Source organism: Xiphophorus maculatus, chromosome 17 (genome assembly GCF_002775205.1).
Source record: "Xiphophorus maculatus strain JP 163 A chromosome 17, X_maculatus-5.0-male, whole genome shotgun sequence".
NCBI classification, from domain to species: domain Eukaryota; kingdom Metazoa; phylum Chordata; class Actinopteri; order Cyprinodontiformes; family Poeciliidae; genus Xiphophorus; species Xiphophorus maculatus.
The window spans coordinates 7,907,313-7,927,960 of NC_036459.1; the positions used below are offsets into that span (position 1 = coordinate 7,907,313).

The 20,648-nt window shown below is 35.4% G+C and overlaps 1 protein-coding gene across 9 annotated transcripts in view; it reads right to left on the minus strand.

Annotated features, from left to right (window-relative positions):
• Positions 1-20,648, minus strand: part of magi2 (membrane associated guanylate kinase, WW and PDZ domain containing 2) — a 240,702-nt gene that overhangs the window by 37,290 nt on the left and 182,764 nt on the right. For all 9 annotated transcript variants that reach the window (XM_023349882.1, XM_023349881.1, XM_023349880.1 and 6 more), the window contains exons 7-10: positions 20,189-20,246; positions 18,174-18,295; positions 13,508-13,690; positions 7,244-7,927 (exon numbers count right to left, since the gene is read on the minus strand). In XM_023349882.1, coding sequence (XP_023205650.1) covers positions 7,244-7,927; positions 13,508-13,690; positions 18,174-18,295; positions 20,189-20,246 — 1,047 coding nt within the window. The remainder of the gene's footprint in view (positions 1-7,243; positions 7,928-13,507; positions 13,691-18,173; positions 18,296-20,188; positions 20,247-20,648) is intronic.

A 20,648-nucleotide genomic window follows, 5' to 3' on the forward strand; every position in this document is an offset into this window, starting at 1 on the left:
AGGGCTCAAACGATTAATCGCGATTAATTGAAATAATCGTGAACTAAATTAGTAATTGATTAATTGTTAATAGACTTTTAAAAACATCAGTTTGTTCAAATAACACACACACACACAATTAATCCAAAACTTAATTATTGCTTTTTAAACTTAAAAACTAATATTTAATTTAGTTTTTAAGTCACACTTAAAAAAAGGCTTAAGAGGAAAAATATTTATATTTAGATGCCAATTTTTTCGTACCCGGTTAATCGATTAATCGTCAGAATATTTGATGGAATAATCAATTACTAAAATCAACATTAGTTGCAGCGCTGCTGAATACTGTAAGTATGCGTGTAACCTTTACCTTTAACACATTTGTCAGTCTTGAAACTGAAGCCATAAAATTATGTTTATCCAATTAATCAATTAATCATTCAAATAGTCAATAGAATAATTAATAACTGAAATAATCACGAGTTGTAGGTCCAGTAAAGAGCTAATTCTGCAGTTATAATGGTCGAAAAAGCCACTATTGAAGTTGCGGGTAATCTTCATGTTCAGGCTCTATAATTATCAGTAAGAGAAGAAATAAACATATTTTTTGGGAAGAGGGCAGCAGGGTCAAGATACAATTCAAGGATGGGTGAGTATGATATCTTTAATATGAGTGAAAAGCTTCTGAAGGCGGTCGAGTTTAATTGACCGGAAGATTTAATAAGAAAAGGCCTCATTTCTGGACTGGTGTGTCTCTAATAACTGTTGATATTGACACTTCTGGGCTTTTCAGAAAACAGTAAGGGAAAATATTTGATTTAGAGTTCAAACATTTTTTATTTTAAGTATACAAAACATATTATTTAGGATTTTAAATTAATTTTAAAAGCAGGAAAGTAATTTTAAATCACTTCTCTGACAGAAACAGTCGATTATGTTAAATTCAAATGACAGAAAATATTTTCAAAAAGTGTTTTTTTATTTCAGTCATCCCTTCTGAGAGTTGGATGACAGAGTATCAGAACCAAGTTACAAAAATTAATGTTTAATTACATTAAAAGAGTCATAATATTAGCAGAATAGAGACACAATTTTGCAGCAATTTTTTAAATTGCTGTAAAATAAAAAAAAAATTATTTTCTAATTTTTATAACAAAAAATGAGAAAAAGCTGATGTCTGTGGTTCTTTTTTTCAAAATGGAGTCAGTTATTTGCACAATAGTTTCAAAGTTCTGATACTGACAATAATTTAATGCTGTGTTAAAATATTAAGTATAAATATAAAGTATAGCTTTACAATGTGCTCAACATTCCTCATTTAAATTATCTTATTTTTCGTGTTTGTGTTCTCATGAATTTTGCACTTTATTCTGCGATAATGCAGTAAATTTGTTGATTTTATTACTTTATTCTTACTTTGATTTTGAACTATGGAAACTGAAGGTTTACAGCGAGAGAAAAAATCCTGATTTTTCAAAAATTAAATAGCCAGAAACTAAAAATCTGATTAGTTGATAAAATTAATTTATTGCCAGCCCTTTGACTCACATTTTCCTCACTTAAAATGAGTGTGTAAATTTTTAATCACCTGACAGAAAGGCTTGATTGGGTTGTTTTTTGAACCACTTGGTAGTACAGAAAAATAAAAGTAAAAAACTCATTTTATATTTAAAATTTCAGATTTTTTGGAACAAACTCAGTTCAAGAGAAACATCTTGTCGCTATCCGTTACCAATCTTCATCTCTGGTGCTTTTTAAGCCACTAATGCTGGACGTTTAGGAGTGTGTTGCCATAGTAACCACTCCATAAAAAACCCACCAAGGTCCCTGAATTTGGGAGTTAAGAAAGCATGAAAGCTGTCAGTGTTTGCGAGTGCGGATGAAAGCAAAGAGGTGGTTGCTTGAAAAACGTTGCGATGAGCTTAGCTGGCAAATATTAGCAGGATGCAGCCAAAGATTTATGAGTGATGGCGGTTCTAGTATCAGCCAGAAGCCGGGTGGTTGGCTCCGTTAGACACTTCCAGATTTATAAGAACGATGGGACGGTAGAAAACAAGAAAACTGGTTTAAAAAACAAGAAAAAAAGGACCTGAACTGTTATAGATGAGATATAAAAGGAAGTTTTTGGCTTTTGGAGATTTAATTTTTTGCACTCCTTGTGTTTCCATAGCGATAAGTGATGTCAGCACAACCAAGGCGGCCATCTTGTTTTACAGCTTCTATTTATTTGGACAGTGAAGTCAGGAGAACTTGTTTAACGATTGCCCATTACAGGTATGACATTAAGGTTGGAATAATATGAGAAAAAGGCGTTAATGTCAAAAGTAGTAATTTTATAAGAATGCTTGGACAAAAAAATGTCAACAATGAGGAATGTTGAGCCTCTTAAGACATATTTTGGTTTTACAAGTAAGAAAATAATTCATCTTTTAACACATTAACTTCATATTATTATTCACCGCAGGACTTTAAAATATAGCCGTTTGCACAATAGTTTCAAAGAATATGAACCACATGGACTGACAAGGTCAGTCAATTTTTTTCTGATTAAAACAACTTCTTACTACTCACCACTATTTTAATTTCGCATGTTTGTTGTATTAAAAGGAAAATCTCTACCTTTCAGGTTTTTGGGGGTATTTACTCTGTGCACCAGAGGTTCCCCTGCTGCAAATTGCAAAGTACTAACATCAACATTTGGACAAATCAGTCATTTCTGCTCAAACTACCAACAATACACTGTAGGGCTGATTTATTGACTATTCTTTTGGATTAACTGATTAATAATTGGATAGAAAAAGGGCTGTAATAGGACTTAAAAAAAAAAAAAGGATTTGAACCAGGTGAAAATACAATTATACCAATTGACATCTGCAGAACATATTTACATGAGGTTTATTTTTAACTTAAATGAAAAATGCACATACTTTTGGACAGTTTCAGCTAAATTATACCCTATTTTAGGCTATTTTAACTCTAGTTGATTAATGGATAATCAAAATAGTTGATGATTACTTCAACAAACGATTAATCAAAGTTAATACAATTAACCAGGATTGATACAATTTATCAGGATAACATGATTAATCACGATTAACATTGTTAATCACGATTAATCATTTCAACCTTAGTTTTAGATCTTAACGAGGTTAACGGGGTTTCATATCTGAAATATTCCCAAACGATACATGAACCTCTCCAAAAACACATGTACTGAAAATTAAAGAATTTTGACACACACATCTCTCACTTCCAGCCTCTTTTCAGTAAAAGTTGACTCCTTTGACTCCCAGCTGCCTTTAACAAAGACGCTCAATAGTGCACCATGATGTATTCACTTGCATCTACAAATGGAATAAGAAATCTTTGGCTCGACATTCCAACCATGAAAGTAAAACTACTTCACTGTCACACATCAGGGCACTTTTTTACACTTTAAAAAGAACTTTATTTAGATTTCTATGCTGGAAACAGAGACACGGGCAGCCTAATAAAGAAATAAACAGCTGTAACTATATTCAGATGGCAATGCTGACCTTTGCTGCAGAGTCTCCACGGTGTCTGTGGCTCTCAGGCAGCTGGCATTGTGACTCGAACGTGACATTACACAACAAATGCACACAAAAGCAAAGGCAAAACTGCTTTGCTTTCAGATCACCCTGCAAAGTTCATGCATCACCTCTCAGTGGACGCCAAGACAAATCAAGACCAAAACCCAAAAAATTTAAATGGACTCAATTCCAGCTGGTTCAGGCAGTAGAAGCATGCTTTGCAATGTAAAAAATTAGACCTTTATCAATATTTCCACCTTTTAATGTAACAACAAACTAATCCGACCATAAGGATGAGTAAGAAATGCAGAATATTTTGATCTAATTTCAGGATTTTCTTGTCTTTTTTTGCCAAAAGTAGGCTTTCTTATGTTGACCTGGATGTATGTTTTTCACAGTTTCTCTGAAGAACTAATAAATCAGGATTTCCCTCAGTGTATTATAAGCCTGGCGGGCCACCAGGCTTTATTTGTGCCCCCACCAGACTTAGCATTGCGTATTTACTTAAGTTTTTTTTTTTATGTTTGCATGTGTTAAGACTTTATAATTGGTGTTCAGGTATTAATCTTACAATCTTTCAATAACACATAATCATCAAATGATATTTTCAAATTTTCTTTAAACTTTAAACATTTTTTAACTCAAAAACACGACGGGCCGCTGGATGAATGACTGCCGAACGCCCAACCACCGGGCTTAGCAAGTTTTCTGGGGGAAACTTTGTATTGCCAACTAATCTGGTAATTGATAAATCATTAACTGGAGAATACAGACTCAACAACGGTCATTTGCTAATAAAATAAAACTCTTAAAGTGGTTTAAATCCAAAACTGAACAAAAAATGTGTACATTTTGCATTTAAGATAAAAGAAAATTGTAAATACCAAGAGAAATTACTTTTTAATGCAATATAATCTAACTTTTTCACATTATTGACTGTTTGCTTTGCTATGTATAAGCATACAGCTAAACACTTTTTTGTACCCTATTCCTGACTGATACCTTTGAGATAATATTTATATTTTGTAACGTTTCTGCAAACTATGAGTTTAACTAAAGGATTCGAATGAAGAAGCTAAATTTTATTTCTTTTTTTGTAAATAAAAATCAGTAAAGATGTGAAATTTGAACTTAAGAAGCCTAAATGCTTCATAAAACTATTATTATTGCAGTCAGGACACTTAATAAACCAGGTTATTTGAGCTTTTTTCTGTTTTTCATGTCTTGTTTTAACAGATTTATACATTTCTCAGTTGGTTTAAAGAGAATGTCTGTCACTTTAAAGGTGGATAAACCTTTTGAAATGATCTATCATGGTTTCATGTCTTACTTCACAAAAACCGGCACCTTTTTTTTTTTTTAAATGTCTGCTGCGTTTGTCCAGGGTGACAAAACACCTTCCTCTTTGTATGATCCCTTTCATTTACCGCCAGAGACGTTGACATTATTCTGAAGCTCTCTGACAGTTTCCGACTTTGAAGACAAAACGTTGACGTCTGAACGCTCACAGCTCACAAGGTCAGCCGTCATATTGCGAACACAAAAAGCAAAAAAAACAGCCCAGCTACCTGCAGATTCTGCTGTGGCGTTTTCTGATTGTAAGGAAAGATGTATAGTTGGAAGCACTTGAAGGTCGTTTATGTGATAATTGAAGGAAAAATAAGATTTTTTAGAGTAGGACTGGGCGATAAATTGATTTAATCAAAGTTTTGGCTTTTCATTTTTGGAAAATAAAGTCCTTGAGCTTTAGACTGATGCCGCCATTTTGCTTGACAAACATGTTTTTAGCTTCTATTTATTTACATTTTAATTCAGGTCAACTCTATGAGAAAATATTGGGGCCTGGCAAATGTTTTTTATTCTAATAACAAAAATAAAGTTATATTATTACAAGAATAAAGTCATTAGACAATAGAGAAAAAATAAAGTGAGAATAAAATTGTAATTTTAAAATAAAAAATAACCAAAAGTTAAAAGTATTTTGTGAAGCTTTATTTTGGTGTAATTTTTACAGATAAAACTTAATATTTAGTAGAAATAATAAATCTCTTAAAACATTAGCATCAAATTATTTGAAATAATTGAGGAAGAGACTGAGATGCTCATGTCAGATTTTAACTTTATCCATGCAATTTTAAGAAGTTTTGTCTGTATTCTGTTAATATTATGACTATATTCTCATAATTAAACAAAAATTATTATAGTGTGGCCCTAATACTCACCGAAGAGATGATTGAAATAAAATATACGTTTCTGTCATTTGTAATTTCTTTTCAAGAAAAAAAACTAAAATCAGAGATTTTGTTTTTTAGCTTACCGCCCTGTCCCACTTTAGAGTCCACAGGAAACTGACCATGCAAACAAAAATATATCAAAAAGCAACTAGACAAAAAACTTTTCAATCAGATCGTATTGTTGACAGATCGGACTCAGAGAGGAGACGGACATTTTGAATCTGGAGAAAGGTAAAAGTCAAGAGGATTTAAACGGACAGTAAGTAGCTGGGTTTCCATCACAAATCTTTGCCTATTTTCTGCTAATGTAAAAAAAGAAAAATAAGAAATCTGTAAACACAATAAGTTAGTAAAAATCATGGCAAATGTAAACAGTTTCAGGAGATATAGCCATAAGTCAGCCATGATGCAAACACCAGGGTGCTAATAGTTTCAGATTTTTCATTATAGTTTAGTTTCATTTCATTGTTGACTTTTGTTTGTCTAACTCAGTTAGCTTAAATTAATTTTTAGAATGTGTTTTCTACTTTTTATCAGTTAAATATTGTTTAGTTTTATTTTGTTTTTATTAGTTACAATAATAGTTTAGATTTTTCATACTTTGGCTAATTTTTCGGTACAGAATCCACATATTGTGATTAAATATAAAAAGATTGGGTAGTGAACACTCAACAGAATAAACCATTTTCAAAAAATGTATCCAAATTATTGCTAAACAACCAATTAACTCCCAACTGTAATTTGCCTACAGTTAACGTAAAGATCACTTTTGAAAAGCTAATACTAAATAAATTCATAAACACAAAATGAATATTACATCTATAATTTCAGTATGGTTCAGTTTTATAGACGCACAATATAGTTTGACTTACTTATTAATTTTTTCCCCATTAACTACGGTTTTTAATTATTTCAGTTAATGAAAATGTCTGTTTTAGTTAAGACTAATAATCTTAGTAGCACTCTATCTGTCAGCCATCAGACAAGACTTGCGCAGGCGTTGGAGCGGCTCCGTGTGCGGCGATTTGGGGAAGTTATAGTCGGTGATTTTACAGAAGATTTATGGATTCAACACATCTGAGTGACAAAACTTTTTATGAACTGAGAGGCACATTGAAAAAAATAAACCAACTACTTCCTGTCGTCTTCTTTGTCGCTTTTGGCAGTAGTAACATCCTGTAGCTGATCAGGTGTGATGTAAATACAATGTTTCCGTTGCAGTTTGGCAACATAAATCAACTTTAATGCGGCTGAAAAACCACCTCATCTAGTGCAAAAACATGTTTTGTGTGTCAAAATTGCCATATTTCCATTAGGCAAATTTATTTTTGTAATTTCATTTTTGTGCAATTTTATGGTTAATGGTCTATTGTTGGTAAATTCAGGACTGACTCAGCTTTTATTACTGGACCGAAACACACAGAATCACACATTTTGCTCCTCTGGAGAACAGAACAATAAACAGACGTGTAGACTTACCCGTGCCCCCTCTCTGCACCACCAGGCTGGCCTCTGCCCCCACTGCACACTCCTTCAGCAGCTCCACCACCTGCGTGTGGGTGAATCCGGCCACTGCCTGCTTGTTTATCTCCAGGATCAGGTCACCTTCGCACAGACCCGGACAGCCCTGAGGCTCCAGGACTTGCTTGACGCGCTGACCCGTCAGACTGTCTGCGATCGTGAAGCCGAACCCGTCCACGCCCTTCACCATCGTCACCGTCAGCAGCTCCCCTTGGGTTGCCCCCGACGACGCCATGGAGACGCTGTCGGGTGGCGTGGTGCCGGTGTTGGCCGGGAGCGAGCCGTCCAGGTGGGTGTCGCCCGGGTGAGCGGTGAGAAGCGGCGGCTGCTGGCAGTTGACGTGGTCCTGACTGGGGTCTGTGATGAAGCGCGCCGTACGCGTCAGGTAGTCCAGGTAGTTATCGTAGCCGGTTCTGCCGTTCACCATGATGGGCCGCTGCTCCATGATGCCCAGAGGGGAGATGATGGTGGTGGTGGAGTTGTTGGTGTTGGAGGCGTCTTCTGGGTCATACGGTAAAGGGTAGCCGCGACACAACACGAGCGTCACGCTCTGACCGATGGGAACCGACTGGAAGAGTTTAACCACATCAGCGTGGGTCGTTCCCAGAACGCAGACGTCGTTAATGTAGACGATGACGTCCCCTACGAAAAAACAAAAAGGCAGAGAAAGTCAAGTATAGCCTAGGGCTGAAATCATTAATCATGTTGAATTGATTATTGAAATAATTGTCAACTAATTTAGTAATCGATTAATTGTTAACAGACTCAAATTCCTTATGTGGCAAAAAACAATTAATCGGATTAATAGTGTTGAATTGATTATTGAAATAATCATGAATTAATACAATAATCATATAATCATTAACTAGATTATACACACTCAAAAACGGTCTTAAAGTTTAAATGAAAATTATGCAGAATCTTTTATCCAATTAAACAAATTTCTTAATCAATAATCATTACTTTCTGCTCTTGTATAATCATATTCTAATGCTGAACTTTCTTCAACAAAATATCTAGTTAAAGTTCAAATGACTAGTTTGACGCAGAATAGATTTTATTTTTGTCAAAAAGTAAAATTTTGTTGATTCCGATTGGTTTGTTAAATCAATAAAAAGGGTAGAAACATTCAGGGAGAATACTTTTTTATAGAAACTTTGTTTTAAGATGCAACATGTGACAAAAACACTTTTTTAAGGTAAAACATAAAAACCAACACTGGTGGTTATAACTGATCATCAGAAAAGCACAAGTTCCACACAGGAGAACAAAACAGGTATATTTCTCCCAACATATTACAAGTTGTAGGCAGGAAGTCAAAAATCAAAAAGGAAAAAGCAGAAAAGAGCCACTTAAAAGGTTGAAAAACAGGATAAGAATCAAATAAGAGCTAATGTGGGCTGATTTACACATAATGAGCAAAACAAAGGCACAAATTATATAAACTAATTAAATGGGGAGAGAAAAATCTATGTAATTTGCCATTATAGTAAAGCTATGATACTAGCCATCAGACAGAAGTCAGATTCTAACTGCAAAACGAGTCAAAGCTCAATTATCTGTCAGCTGTTTACAGAGACAGATGTATCCATGCACACGTTTCCTGCCATAAACACAGATAAACAAAACCCCCGATAATCTCTTATCTGCCTTTCCTGCGTAAAAGGGTACAGATGACAGGTGGCCATAAGTGTTTGCCTTTTATGGCTTCCAGAGCTTTTATTTGCTCACTGCAGTGTAGATAAAACCAAGCAGACAATTAAATGTTCCCACACAAAAGGACGCCACATGCAGCCACATCCCTGTCTCCAACTCTTTGCTAAATATAGTGTTTTACGCTCCACAGTGGAGGCACTGGGCGACTGGGAACAATAAAACCAATCCTTATAAAGGGCAGGCGCTCAACATTACCTGCTTATTTTCTAATTATAGGCAAACTGTCGGGATTTCTAGAAAGTGTTGCAAAGCTTTCCAACCAGTCAGTTGCATGAGAAGATAATTCATCCAATATTTATGGATTAATTGTTAAAGTGAAGCAAGAAGGTTAAAGCCTCTGAGCGACAGAAGTGAATGTGATCTCTCACTGTAAACGGAGTCGCATGCAAACGATTTCTGGTTTCTCTGCTGGTACTGGCAGAAAGAGCACACACCTAGAGGCGGCGTGACGTGAGGGACTTTTTAATTAATCAGGGTAAACGCGGCCGACATTTGCCTTGAGCGTTTGTGTCACAATCAATAGCCGAGCGTGCTGGCAGAAAACAAATGACGGTGCGGTGACCTCGCGGAGCCTCGCTCTCGCCTTGTGTCTCAGTTTGTGGCCAGACAGAAAATGCAGACAGACCGGAAGCATCAACACATGTAAGAGGTATGAGCTGGAATCCAGGCATCTGCACTGATGACCACTTTAAATTGATGATGTTGCAACTATTTTAGTTATCGATTAATCAATTATTCTGACGATTAATCGGGTAAAAATATTGGCACATTCTGCAAATTCTTGCATTTTTATACAATATTAGAAAGACATTAAAAGATGTGAATACATAATTAAATTCAATTTTTAAATAAAAAAACAAACACTTTATGGTCTAAAATTGAACAACACGGCATTCTTTTAGTGAATGCAGCTACAAAATATTTTGTAACTCATCCCTTTCTGCTTGACTTAACTTCAGTAAGTGAAGGGATGATCCGTTGATTATCTTTAGGATTGCCAATAAATAACTGAGTAGCAACTGGATTTGTTTGTTTTTGTTTTTTTTACAAAACTTGAACTGGGCGAAGCTAAATTATGACACCTTGTTTAGGGTAGAACATATTTAAATAAAGTATTTTTTGTCTCAGATGCAAAATTTATATATTTTTTGTACTTGACTTAATTAGAGCTCTTAGTATGTTTTTGTTTTTCTTTCAGCAAATGGCCTTTTTTGAGTCCTGATACTCCAGTTAACAATTAATTGATGAGTAAAATTAGTTGACGGTTATTTCAATAAATGATTAATCATGATTAATCAGATTAATTGTTTCAGAACTTACGTGACATGACTCACTAAAAATCAGTCTGAGGAATCAATTTACCTTTTAAAAGTGCATTTATTTTATAGAAAAGGTTGAATTTAAGATGTTATATGCTAACATTTCTAAGGTGACACTTTCCAAGCTCCAACTATGTGAAATGGATAAAATGTTGCCAAACACAGATCCACAAAAAATTGCAATAATGTCAGGTTCCTGTAAATCGGAAACCACTGCATCCTCGTTTTTACACAGTGACCAAGGACGACTTTTCCAAGCTTAGTCATCTCACTGTTTCTTCCTTTCATAATTCTACATGACATGTTAATTTCCCTCTAATGGTGTGTTCAGAAGTGTGTGAACATAAGAGGACTGAGAGTCCCTGCTGAGAGGATTACGGCATCTCAAAACTCCCAGCAGGCTTTTGGTGGAGACTGCATTTCCAACTGTCCAAGAGATGTCTTCGGGTTTTAGCAATTAGTTTTATCTTTCCGCAAATTATGAGAACAGATCAGACAAAAACAAAAAGAACATTTAACAGGATGATTCTGTGAACTAATTGGAAGAGATTTTATTTTGATGGCAAAATTAAAGTTTTTCTACTTTCATTTTGTGTCTCAACCGCTTCGACAAACAGCACAAGCGCTTAAAAAAACCACACACAGTAAATTTTTTTGTAACTTAAATGAATGTTTTCTGGTATCTGGAAAATGAGCTGTTTCAAAAACCTTACATTCAGGGCATTCTGTCGTTACCTAGCAACCCCAGGCCAAGCCCAGCCCATTACCTAGCAACCCAACCGGAGTTCCAAGACGTTTTGTCAGCTGGTTTTATTGCTGTACAATAGCTGCTAAAGACAAGTGGTTGTTCTGTACTCAACCATTTTTTGCACAAAATAAATTCAGCTACCATGAGACGTTTAGTAGTTACTATGCGTCAGTTTGTGCTGCTTTAATAATTAAAGATTTAAAATAGTTTTCTAGAATCTATGAAATTTCAATTGCTAAAATCAGCATGAAGTCATTTAGACCTACTTTGGTTTGATCTGAAGTGCTAAGAACCAAAATAAATGGAAATTGAGTGAAACAGAAAGTCTTCAGAAAATAGTATGCAATTAAATTAAACTATGTAAGACTTGTATATCATTTATTGCCATATTTCAACACAAAATACCTTATTATTGAGAGAAATAAATTGGTACGAAATGGTTTAAGAACATGAAAACAATGAATTGGTAAAAAGGGCGTTTTGACCCACAGCCTGCCATGTTACATCTGTTAGCTAGCTAGTTTAAGCTACTTTACTTTGTTAGCTCCTAAGACTCTTTAAATGCAGATTAAATAATTGTCAAGTTCTGTACTGTCAAGAGTAAAACTTTCAAATAGGAATAAAACTGATTATTTCCAGTTGCAGAAAGGCTGCAAAGTGCATTTTTTTGGTTTGTTTTTTAAGAAGAATGTGCACCAAATCACACTCAACTTAAAATAAAAGGTTTTATCCTTTTAAAACAGACACTGTGGTGACTGGATAAGGATGTAGCTCAGCAGAAACAACCCCTCTGGTGCTGAATAAGAGACAGTAATTAGGCTCCACAGTTTGTAGCAACTTGTTAGACCCACTAATTTATATAAACCTTGACCCTAAGGGGCGTAAATGTAAAACTATGTTGAACAAATAAATAAAACAATAAACGTAAAAAATACCAATACTATAGTATTAAATCTAAGCGTTAAGCCACTAAGGTCCATACTGTGCTCTATAATGGAAATGCATGACAAAGACGCCCAAGAGGGGTCGAAACCAAAAAGAGGCAAGAACCTTCAACCCAAAATTGCAAATTTCACACCCCTCCCAGGCCTGGGTTTCTCTGAGTTTCTGTGATTGTGCCTGCTCTGTAACTGTAGAAGTAGGACACTCAGTCTGAAGAGGGGGATGAAGCAAGGCTGGTGAGGCACGGATGAAGATGAGCTGAAGGGATCGAAGAGGAGTAACTGTTAGCTATTTTGGGGAAAATAATACATAAACCAAGAGAAGGGAATTCTAAAATAGAGTAGAAGTACAGAAACAGACTGAAAAGACAAGCTTTATTAGTCAACTAGGGATGTATTTTTCACCGGTGAACATATAAGTCAGTAAAAACAGGGCTGGTTGGGGCATTTATGCTAAAGCAATGACATGAATTTTTCTAAATCTGCAAGAGGTCAAAGTTTTAAAGAGGACAAGCAACTTTCGATCAATGTTTTTAGAGTCAATGTGATGAATAACGTCCAAAATTAGATTATTTGCTCCACAATATACATCACAGTACAAGCTGACTACTATACATCCCTTGACCTTTAGTGCAGATGGATCATCTCAGTGTACAGCAGTTTGTTCCCCTATGTGGCCATGACCAAGAGCTGTAGGACTCAGTCTGTTCCATGATTAATGGAAGAACAAAAATGCACAGTTGGTTCCCAGGCATGAGCATATATCCACATACAAAGCTTTTGCCAGTGCAAGTTTTAAGATGAACCAGCTCTAGACTTAAACAGTATTCTCAGAAACAGAGTAAATATTTTAAATCCATATTAGGGTTCCAAATAATTATCAATTAATCTATTATTCTGATGACTAATCAATTAATATATTATTCTGACAAATAATTTGATTTAAAAATCTGGCATGTAATGCAAATTTCTCACTTAATCATTTTTATACAATATTACAAACACATTGAAAGATGGAAATAAACTATTCAATTCATTTTTTAAATTAAAAACTTTCCATTTTTGTGCCTAACAGGCAATAACAGCATTCATTTTGTGAAATTTGACATCAACATGTGAAAAGTTAATTTTTTCTGCTTGACTTGGCATCAATAAATTGCAACACTAATTTGTTGATTACTTTTTGGATTAACTGATTAATAACTTGATAGCAAAAGGTGGAGGGTTTGTTTTTAGCATAATTTAAACCAGAGGAAACTAAAACTGTGGCACATGAGGAGTTTACAGATAATTTTTTAAAATCTCAAATGCAAATTGTATATATATTTTTTGAAAAATGTTGGCTTTATTACTGCTGTAAGTATGTTTTTTTCAGGAAATTACCTTTTTTAGAGTCTGTATACTCCAGTTAACCATTAATCAATTGCTAAATTAGATAGCGATGGGGGCTCAGTTTAGCTCTGTTTCAGACAGTGCATCAGCCGTTCCTGGGGCTTACCTGTGGCCATCTTGCCATCGGCTGCGGCGGGTCCATCAGGAATAACGCTTTTGACCTGGAGGAACTCATCGGGCTCATCCCCACCGATGATGGTGAAGCCGAAACCCATGTTGCTCTTTTGGAGCGCCGTGGACAGGAAGCTGCCTTTCAGCTGAGTCGGGTCTCGGGTGAACAGGGGCTTCTCTAAAAGTGAAAACAAACAAAAGCGATAACCTGTTTAAATATAACCCTCAGTTTAATTGTTTTTCCCAGACACTGAAAGAACCTCAAAGCTGGAGCAGGGGGGGGCTCAGAGGGCAGAGGCATGAGGGGGAAAGCTTGTCCACTAGGAAGGGAAACTGGCAGGATAGCATAGCTGGACACAGGTTGGGCCGTGATGCCGATAGATGCAGGTGAGGTTTAGCAATTCTTACTCCAGATGCAAAAGTCCACTCAAACGTGACCATCACCGAATCGCTCTCCTTCAAACCTGATGCACTCCTGAACAAAATCTTAAGCGCAATTGAAATATTTCAAAATTTTATATTTTGCAGTTTTGGATTTTAAAAATGTTCTAAGTAGAGCCATGCCCTTCCCCCCAAATTAACGTTTACACTCACAAGTGAAAATCGAAACAGCTCATTTTCTAAACACCAAAAAGTATTGGCTTACTGCCAAAAATCACCTGGGTGTTTTTTTAAGCATTTGGGTTGTTTATAGAAGTACAAGAAACCCAAAAGGAAATACAAAACGACGTTACATTCTGAAGGTTTTTGAAATGGCTCATTTTCCAGACACCAAAAAACTTCAACTTCCTGCAGAAACTTTCTGGGTGTTTTTCTTTAAGCACTTGGGTTGTTTCTAGAAGAAGTAGAGACCTAAAAGGAAGTATAAAAACATGAATTTCAGATTAAAGGTCCACTTAAAGGTTGTTTACAATAAAATGCATACTCAGATTTTTCTTGTCTTCCATTTCTTCTTTTTGCATTGTAAAGCTCTACTTAGAACCGCCTTAACATCCAGCAGTGCAAAATGTAGAAGGTAGTGAATTCTTGCCATTTTTCAACTGGTCTTCAAACTTTGATCAGGAGTGCACGATGGGGCAGAGGGCGTGCAGAGTGCAGCAGTGGTGCAGTTCACGGGTCCAGCAGAAAACATGCTCTCAGCAGGGAATCAGTTCCACAGGAAGATGCTCCGGGAGTTTTAAGGAAAAGTGGGAGAATTTTTTTTAGAGGAGCGCCTTGAGTAGTTATGAGCGGATCTCAGCCAACAGGATTAGTCACACTTAAGCAAGTCCTACGTCTTTCCACCTCGGAAACTAAATCTGGCTAACAGGAGAGTTTACATCCTTTGTTTGTCGTCACTGGTCCAGATTTAGTGAGCGATTACCCTCACTATGTTTGCTTATGTACGGAGATAAAACAAGTCATAGTGCACAGTCATTGCACAAATCCCCAAAACGACCTCAAGGGAAAAGCTTTGCATGCGTACAGTAAGTCATGAGCGCAGGCAGCCATAAGAATGACAGTCAGCCGCTTTTTCCTTCCTACTTGGCCTACTTACTGACGATGTGCCACAGGGAATAGGGGCTGCACACGGGCTGCTCGAGCAGAACGGTGCAGGCAGAGGCGTAAAGGGGCTGCGGATGCCGCTGCCTATGAGTGCACGTGTTCATCCGCCGAGTCAGAACGCTCCGGAGCGGAGACACTTCGGCGGAAGAGGAGGTGGCGTACGAGGGAGCCCGGCGACCAGTTTTCGGGGAGCGGGACAGGTCGCCGAGGCTGTGGCAGCGCTCGGGCGCCGGGCCGACCTGCGCGCAAGGGCGTCTGGGGAGGGTGGCGCTGGGGCTGGCATCCTCTGCTGGCGTTAAAGTGTGAGAAAAGAGGAAGAGGAAGGGGGGAAGTAAAGAGGAGAGAGAGCCTCACTGGACTGGACACAGGTAGTTTGGAGTGGTGCACTACGACAGAAACAAACCTACACTTCCACAGTCCAGTACTTCCTACCACTGGGAAATAACAGATGGAGAGAATCGAGTCACAATTAAACCAACAAGTTCAGTTAGATGCAGTTTGAACGATTCACTTCAAGCACGGACAGTTGATCTGATCCAACCACTAAATGCTGTGGAAAACGAGAAGTTTTAGGTGTAAATGTTGCTTTTAGAATCAAAATTCCTTTTATTGTCATTGTGCACTTCCATAAAATCTGAATTTTCTCTTGTATTAAGAGGGCTGACGTCTTTTCATAAAATAAAAGGGCTAAATTTTTACGCTGATGTTTTCAAATGTTTAAAAAAACCGTAAAATTTTAACATTATGTTGCGTCAGCTGTATTAAATACTTTCTAAAAGGAAACTTTATTTTCTCATATTATTAAACTTAAACGTATTTATAAAACATAACCAAGAACTTCAGAAGTTGCTGAGTAGAAAAATAAAAGATGAAAATAATACGTTAAACACTTAATTCCCCATGAACAGAGAGATGTTCATACAGAAGTCTGTGTATGTTAAAGAAAGTTAAAATTTCGCTCCAACCTCACAAAAGCCTTAAAACCAACCTTGCTTATCGGCGCCATGTTTTTACTGTTTTTCTTGTCTTCTCCTTCGTAGCACATCAATCATTTCTAAATGAAGAGTTGTCACTGCTCCGTCATGCAGCTCGGCTAAATTAGCGCTATTAAGGTGAAACTAAAGGACCTTGCCGAGTGTCTATATTTCAAAACAACTTAAGGAGCTCGTAGAGTATTTATATTTCAAAACAAAACCGCATAAAGTTAATTTTCCATCCCACACGGGACCCTGGACTCTAATATATACCCGCCGCCATCTTTGCGGCGGCGCCCTCTTCTGGTTGGCGGCCAAACTACAACACCATAATGTAAACGAACGTTATGGAAATAATTTTAATCTAGTAAATCATTAGTCGATCATTAAAAGTATATTAATTGTTTAAATCTCCATTCCCAACACATGTCTTTGATGGACGGAGAAAAAGAAAAACAAAACAAAAGATTTTTAATAGAAAAAAACCCCCAGAAAATGTAGCATAACCTAAATGACAAAAGTTTTTTCTAATTTGTTTTTTACTTTTCTGATTTTTTAAAGCAATTTTTCAAGTTTTTACTTACATATATTTCCAAGCTTTTTTCTAGAAAATGTCTTAGGTCTTTCTAGCAAATTTTAGACATTTCAAGCTCAGAAACCTAAAAGATTTCTGAGATTAATTTCAAACTTTCAGAGTTTTTGACGGAAATATACTGCTCCTTTCATATATTTTTTTTTAATCTACAATGGCCCTAATATGCCGTCGTACATCTCCTTCAATTTGAAGAGGACGGTTTATTTTGAACATCAGACACAGCTTTGTTACAATTAACAAACACTAAAAACTGCAATTTGAACAGAAAAATAAACAAGCTTACAAGAAAACTGTTCCACTTATGCATCATTCTTATTCTATCAGAGAAGCTGATAGAATAAGAAATAAACAGCTAATTGGTTAAAATTTGGACACAGTTGTGTGTTTAAAGATCACAGAGAACGCAAAGGTGCATAAATAATTAAAAATGAAAATGGCAAATGTCTAAATGCTTTTTAAAAGCTTTGACCTTTAACTATACTGACAATCTGTGGGTTCAAAAGAGGAAAATGGGACCAATTCATTTAAACTCTACCAATTCTGATACAACAAATCCAACCAGAATTAGTGAGGGCAATTGTATATGTTTATGCATTTACTTGAGTCTGTGTGGATTAGAGAAAATACGTAACATATATATTTTTAAATGTATTTGTTGCATAACCATTGCACTCCAGAAAAAGAGGAAAATAAATCATTATAAACCCAAATGCCAATGATAAGTATGCATAAAATGGCACTGTAATGCTAAAAGGAAAGCTCAAAAGTCAATAACATTCAAACAAATGAATAAGAGACCTTTAGAAATGCAAGGACAACAAAATTCAATCTTTGAAAGGTAAGATTTTGTAATAAAAATCAGATGATTGCATGTCTTTGTAACAGTTGAAACCAGATTTTAACTGCATAAAAAGAGAGATGTTTTACTTTCTGCTTGCTAAATGCCAGAATCATAAAATAGATTTTTTTACATTATTGTTTTTAAAATGAGACATTTTCATATATTTCCTCAGCATTCGGTGGAACTGCCTTTTTGAGCTGAGTTTTGGGCAGCAACTAATGATTATTTTAGTTTTGAGTAGAACATATTCACAAACAAAGGATTTTTTTTAAAACTTAAAAATACATTTTTAGCTTAATTACTGCTCTTGGTATTTGTCTTCAGTAAATGTCTTTTTTTAGAGTGTAAACTCTAGCTAATAATTATTTTAATAATCGATTAATCACGACTAATCGTTTCAGTCCCAGTTGAGTTGCATGTTTTGCACAAAAACATGTTCAACTCCGGGACACAGAACCTTCCTCCTTCCTGAACAAAATGTTTGCTGAATATTTGCATGATGTTTATACTTGCTAATAATTATTTGATCAGAGGAACGACTCCTTCAGGCATTTGGAAGTTCTCTGATGACGCCACACAAGGAAACGGTGAAATTGAGGTCTTAGCTTAAATAAATCCACAGGTGGGACTCTGAATACTTAGAATACTGGCTTTAATTGCACAAATATTTTACATTTTAGAATAAATGTAATCTCTATAGTCTTACCTCTGTAGATAGCGGGAAGGGGCAGTGAGGACAGACCCTGACTTTGCATCTGCTGCTGCTGCTGGAGTCTTCTCTTCGCCTCCAGAACCGGGTTCTCAAACTGGGTTCTTCTATTTATATGACTAGAACGATAAAAGAAAGGAAAGAAGGATAAAATTCAGATTTCACTGCGTCCCTCTGGGCGTCAATCAGGGTTTCACCAAATCAAAATTAAGACTTCTGAGAACTTATCGATTATGAAAATGAAAATTTAAGACTTTTATCGCACCAAATGTATAATCGTTTTATAAGGTAACGTGAACTTTGTCTAATTAGGTTTATTTACTCTCCAAAGTCATTTTGTTTAATCAAAATATTATTTTCTCCTGACATTTATTTATTTAGTTGTGTTTAGTTCTGGTCTGCTGCTCTTGGCGGTTGGTCGTTACCGTAGTAACCAGTAACTGCCAGCTCCTCCCCTTTTTCTGTTGTCGTTGGTAACCGTGGCATGGTTAGGATCAGTACTTTTGTTCTCTTTACAAATATTATATATTTTCATATATTTCGTATGGACAAATGTAATTACACACATTTTATGTGTAATTGTGCCACGTTTCGTATATATTTTTTAACTGTTATAATTTCTATTGAGCATTTTAGCTCAATAGTAATTAGTAATAGTTATTAATAGTTGTTTAATTTTACAACTATTAACTGCTGTCAACTATTTATTTGGAGCTATTTGCTCAGTAGTTTGTTTAGGTTTATTTATTTATGTATGTTAGTACGTTTTATATTAAAATGTACTAACATACACTTCTAAAAATACATATTAATTGTTATTTATGTTAAAAATGAGATTAGTTATGTAGATTAATGATTAAATTCATGTTAAATACCACTATGCGATCACAGTTAACTTGCCCATCTGTATTGTGTGCTTACTCATGATAACACAAAAAACTCATTTGCCAAACAGAAAAGCCCAGTGAGAAAATAAATACATAGTACATACGACAAAATCATAGGCTTATAATTAGTGTTATTTAAGGCCAAAATAAATTTTAAAAATAAATTTATGACATTTTAAGCCCTTATCTTGAGATACATGAATTTAAGACTTTTTAGGGCCTTATTTTTGAACACATAAATTTAAGACTTAATGTTTTCATTTTAGATACATGAATATAATATTTTTTAAGGATGCACGGACACACTGTGTGATAAACTATAAGCTGTATATTGCTATAATGATTAATTAAACGGCTGGTAGTCATTTTGTAATAGTTGTAGAATAGTTTTGCGGATTTAAAAACTAAACAATTGATTCTGGGCTTTTTTCAATATTCAATTAATCAAATTACTTGATAATAATCAAGAAAACTTTAAATTTAGTTTAAATTGTTGACTACAAGTAGTGTAATTTGCCAGCATGGGGTAAGTCATCATTAAATATTTCCCTGACTTTATGAGACTTTATTGCATGCCAACACACACACAGGCACAATTCATCTCCTCTCTACTTAACTTTTAATGAACGCCTCATTATCAAAGTACTAATTATGTAATAGTTTTATGATGCTTTGAGTTAAAGACGCGTGCAGTGTCTTTTAGATTACGACAAAACAAAACAATAATGAGGTGAAGTATGTAAAGGTGACATTTTGTTATTGTTTTTGTTGTTTTTAAATTTAACCCAGGTATATTCTTGTGATTTTCAAAAAAATATCGAAGCTGTAACAAATGAAACCCCGTAACAGCGAGCAGAGACCACTGCAGCAGTTAGTCTGAGACACACGAGTGCAAATTCTTGCTCCTGAATTCATCTATTAATAAATACAAGCACCAAGACCGTATCAGACACAAGCTAATAGAAAAACCAATGCACAGACTGGCTAATAAACTTCCTTCAAAGCCTGCAGGAGCATAAATGGAGAATTTCCTACTGTGAACTGCTCATAATAAACATGATTAATACTGCACCAACAAGCTACGCAGGAAAATCAAAGACAATATTAAAGATGCACTAAACTTACTCGACGTAGTAGCTGCCGTAAATGGGGTCATCGATTTTCTCCCAGCCGTAAGGAAGCTCTGAGGAGAAAACACACAGCACAGAGTAAACAATAATGAAGGTTTTTGTTCATTCTATTATCACATATCATCATATTGACTGAACATAGAGAAATACTGCATTGTTTTAATAAAGAGACATTTGACTTGAAGCTGGACTGGTAAATATTTTTGAATAAATTCCAATCAATTTTAAACTAAAACTCATAAATATACAAAATCCTTTTTAAAATATCTGATAAAAATTCAAATTTAATGCTTTTTACGACCATTATGAATGAAGTTTAAGACCTTGTGACAGAAATGTACAAAAATAAAATGTCATATTTTACATTGTGGTAGTGCAAAGCTTTTCTGCACAGATGAACGTCATACAACCAACTGTCAATAAATTTACACTTACCCAAGATAGATGTAAAAAAG